We start from the raw sequence: 643 nt of genomic DNA, 5'->3' as shown, positions 1-643 counted from the left end.
TAAACATACTTGCAAGTATCTGCATCTGAATCTGTGTACAAATATTTCTTGGTGTATCTTTTTATTTATTTCCCCATTTTCACTTTTAAAGAAGGAAAATGCAACACGGCATGTTTACAGCATTACAAATATTTTATTGAAATAATTAAAAGGGTATCCATATATCATATAATATTTACACTTGCTTCATCAGCACAATACATTGGCCAAAGTGACTAGAAGCCAAAGAAGAAACAAAAGAAGAAGAGGAAACTAAGAAGAAAAGAAAAGGAACGAAAAATAGAGTGCAAAGAAAAAAAAGTGACGAAACAGGGAGATGGAGTGGGTACAGAGAAAAGGCTAGATAGGCAAAGGGGGAAAGGGGAAGCCACAGAGAGGGAAAGAGTGAAGCAGCAGAGAGGAAAGGAGAGGAGCCACAGAGAGGGAAAGAGAGGAGCCACAGAAAGGGAGGGAGAGGAGCCCCAGAGAGGGAAAGAGAGGAGCCACAGAAAGGGAGGGAGAGGAGCCCCAGAGAGGGAGAGGACACGTCAGAGCGTTCATGAGACGAGGTCGTCGCGGTACGGCTGGAACAGAGCCTTGGGGGCGCGCGGCAGAGGCGGGCTGGTGCGGCCGGAGGAGGAAACGTCGACGTCGACCTTGTCAC

General features: G+C 46.2%; 1 protein-coding gene across 1 annotated transcript in view; it reads right to left on the bottom strand.

Moving 5' to 3' along the window:
* Positions 1-113: 113 nt before the first annotated feature.
* The window catches only part of LOC119585486 (segmentation protein even-skipped-like), a gene marked incomplete in the record, with an annotated part of 2,081 nt that continues 1,551 nt past the window's right edge, over positions 114-643 (bottom strand). The window contains 1 exon segment of the mRNA XM_037934132.1: positions 114-643. Coding sequence (XP_037790060.1) covers positions 537-643 — 107 coding nt within the window.

Source organism: Penaeus monodon, chromosome 19, assembly GCF_015228065.2.
Source record: "Penaeus monodon isolate SGIC_2016 chromosome 19, NSTDA_Pmon_1, whole genome shotgun sequence".
Lineage (NCBI taxonomy): Eukaryota > Metazoa > Arthropoda > Malacostraca > Decapoda > Penaeidae > Penaeus > Penaeus monodon.
The sequence above is the reverse complement of the archived record's forward strand: the minus strand, read 5'-3'. Positions and strand labels throughout refer to the sequence as shown.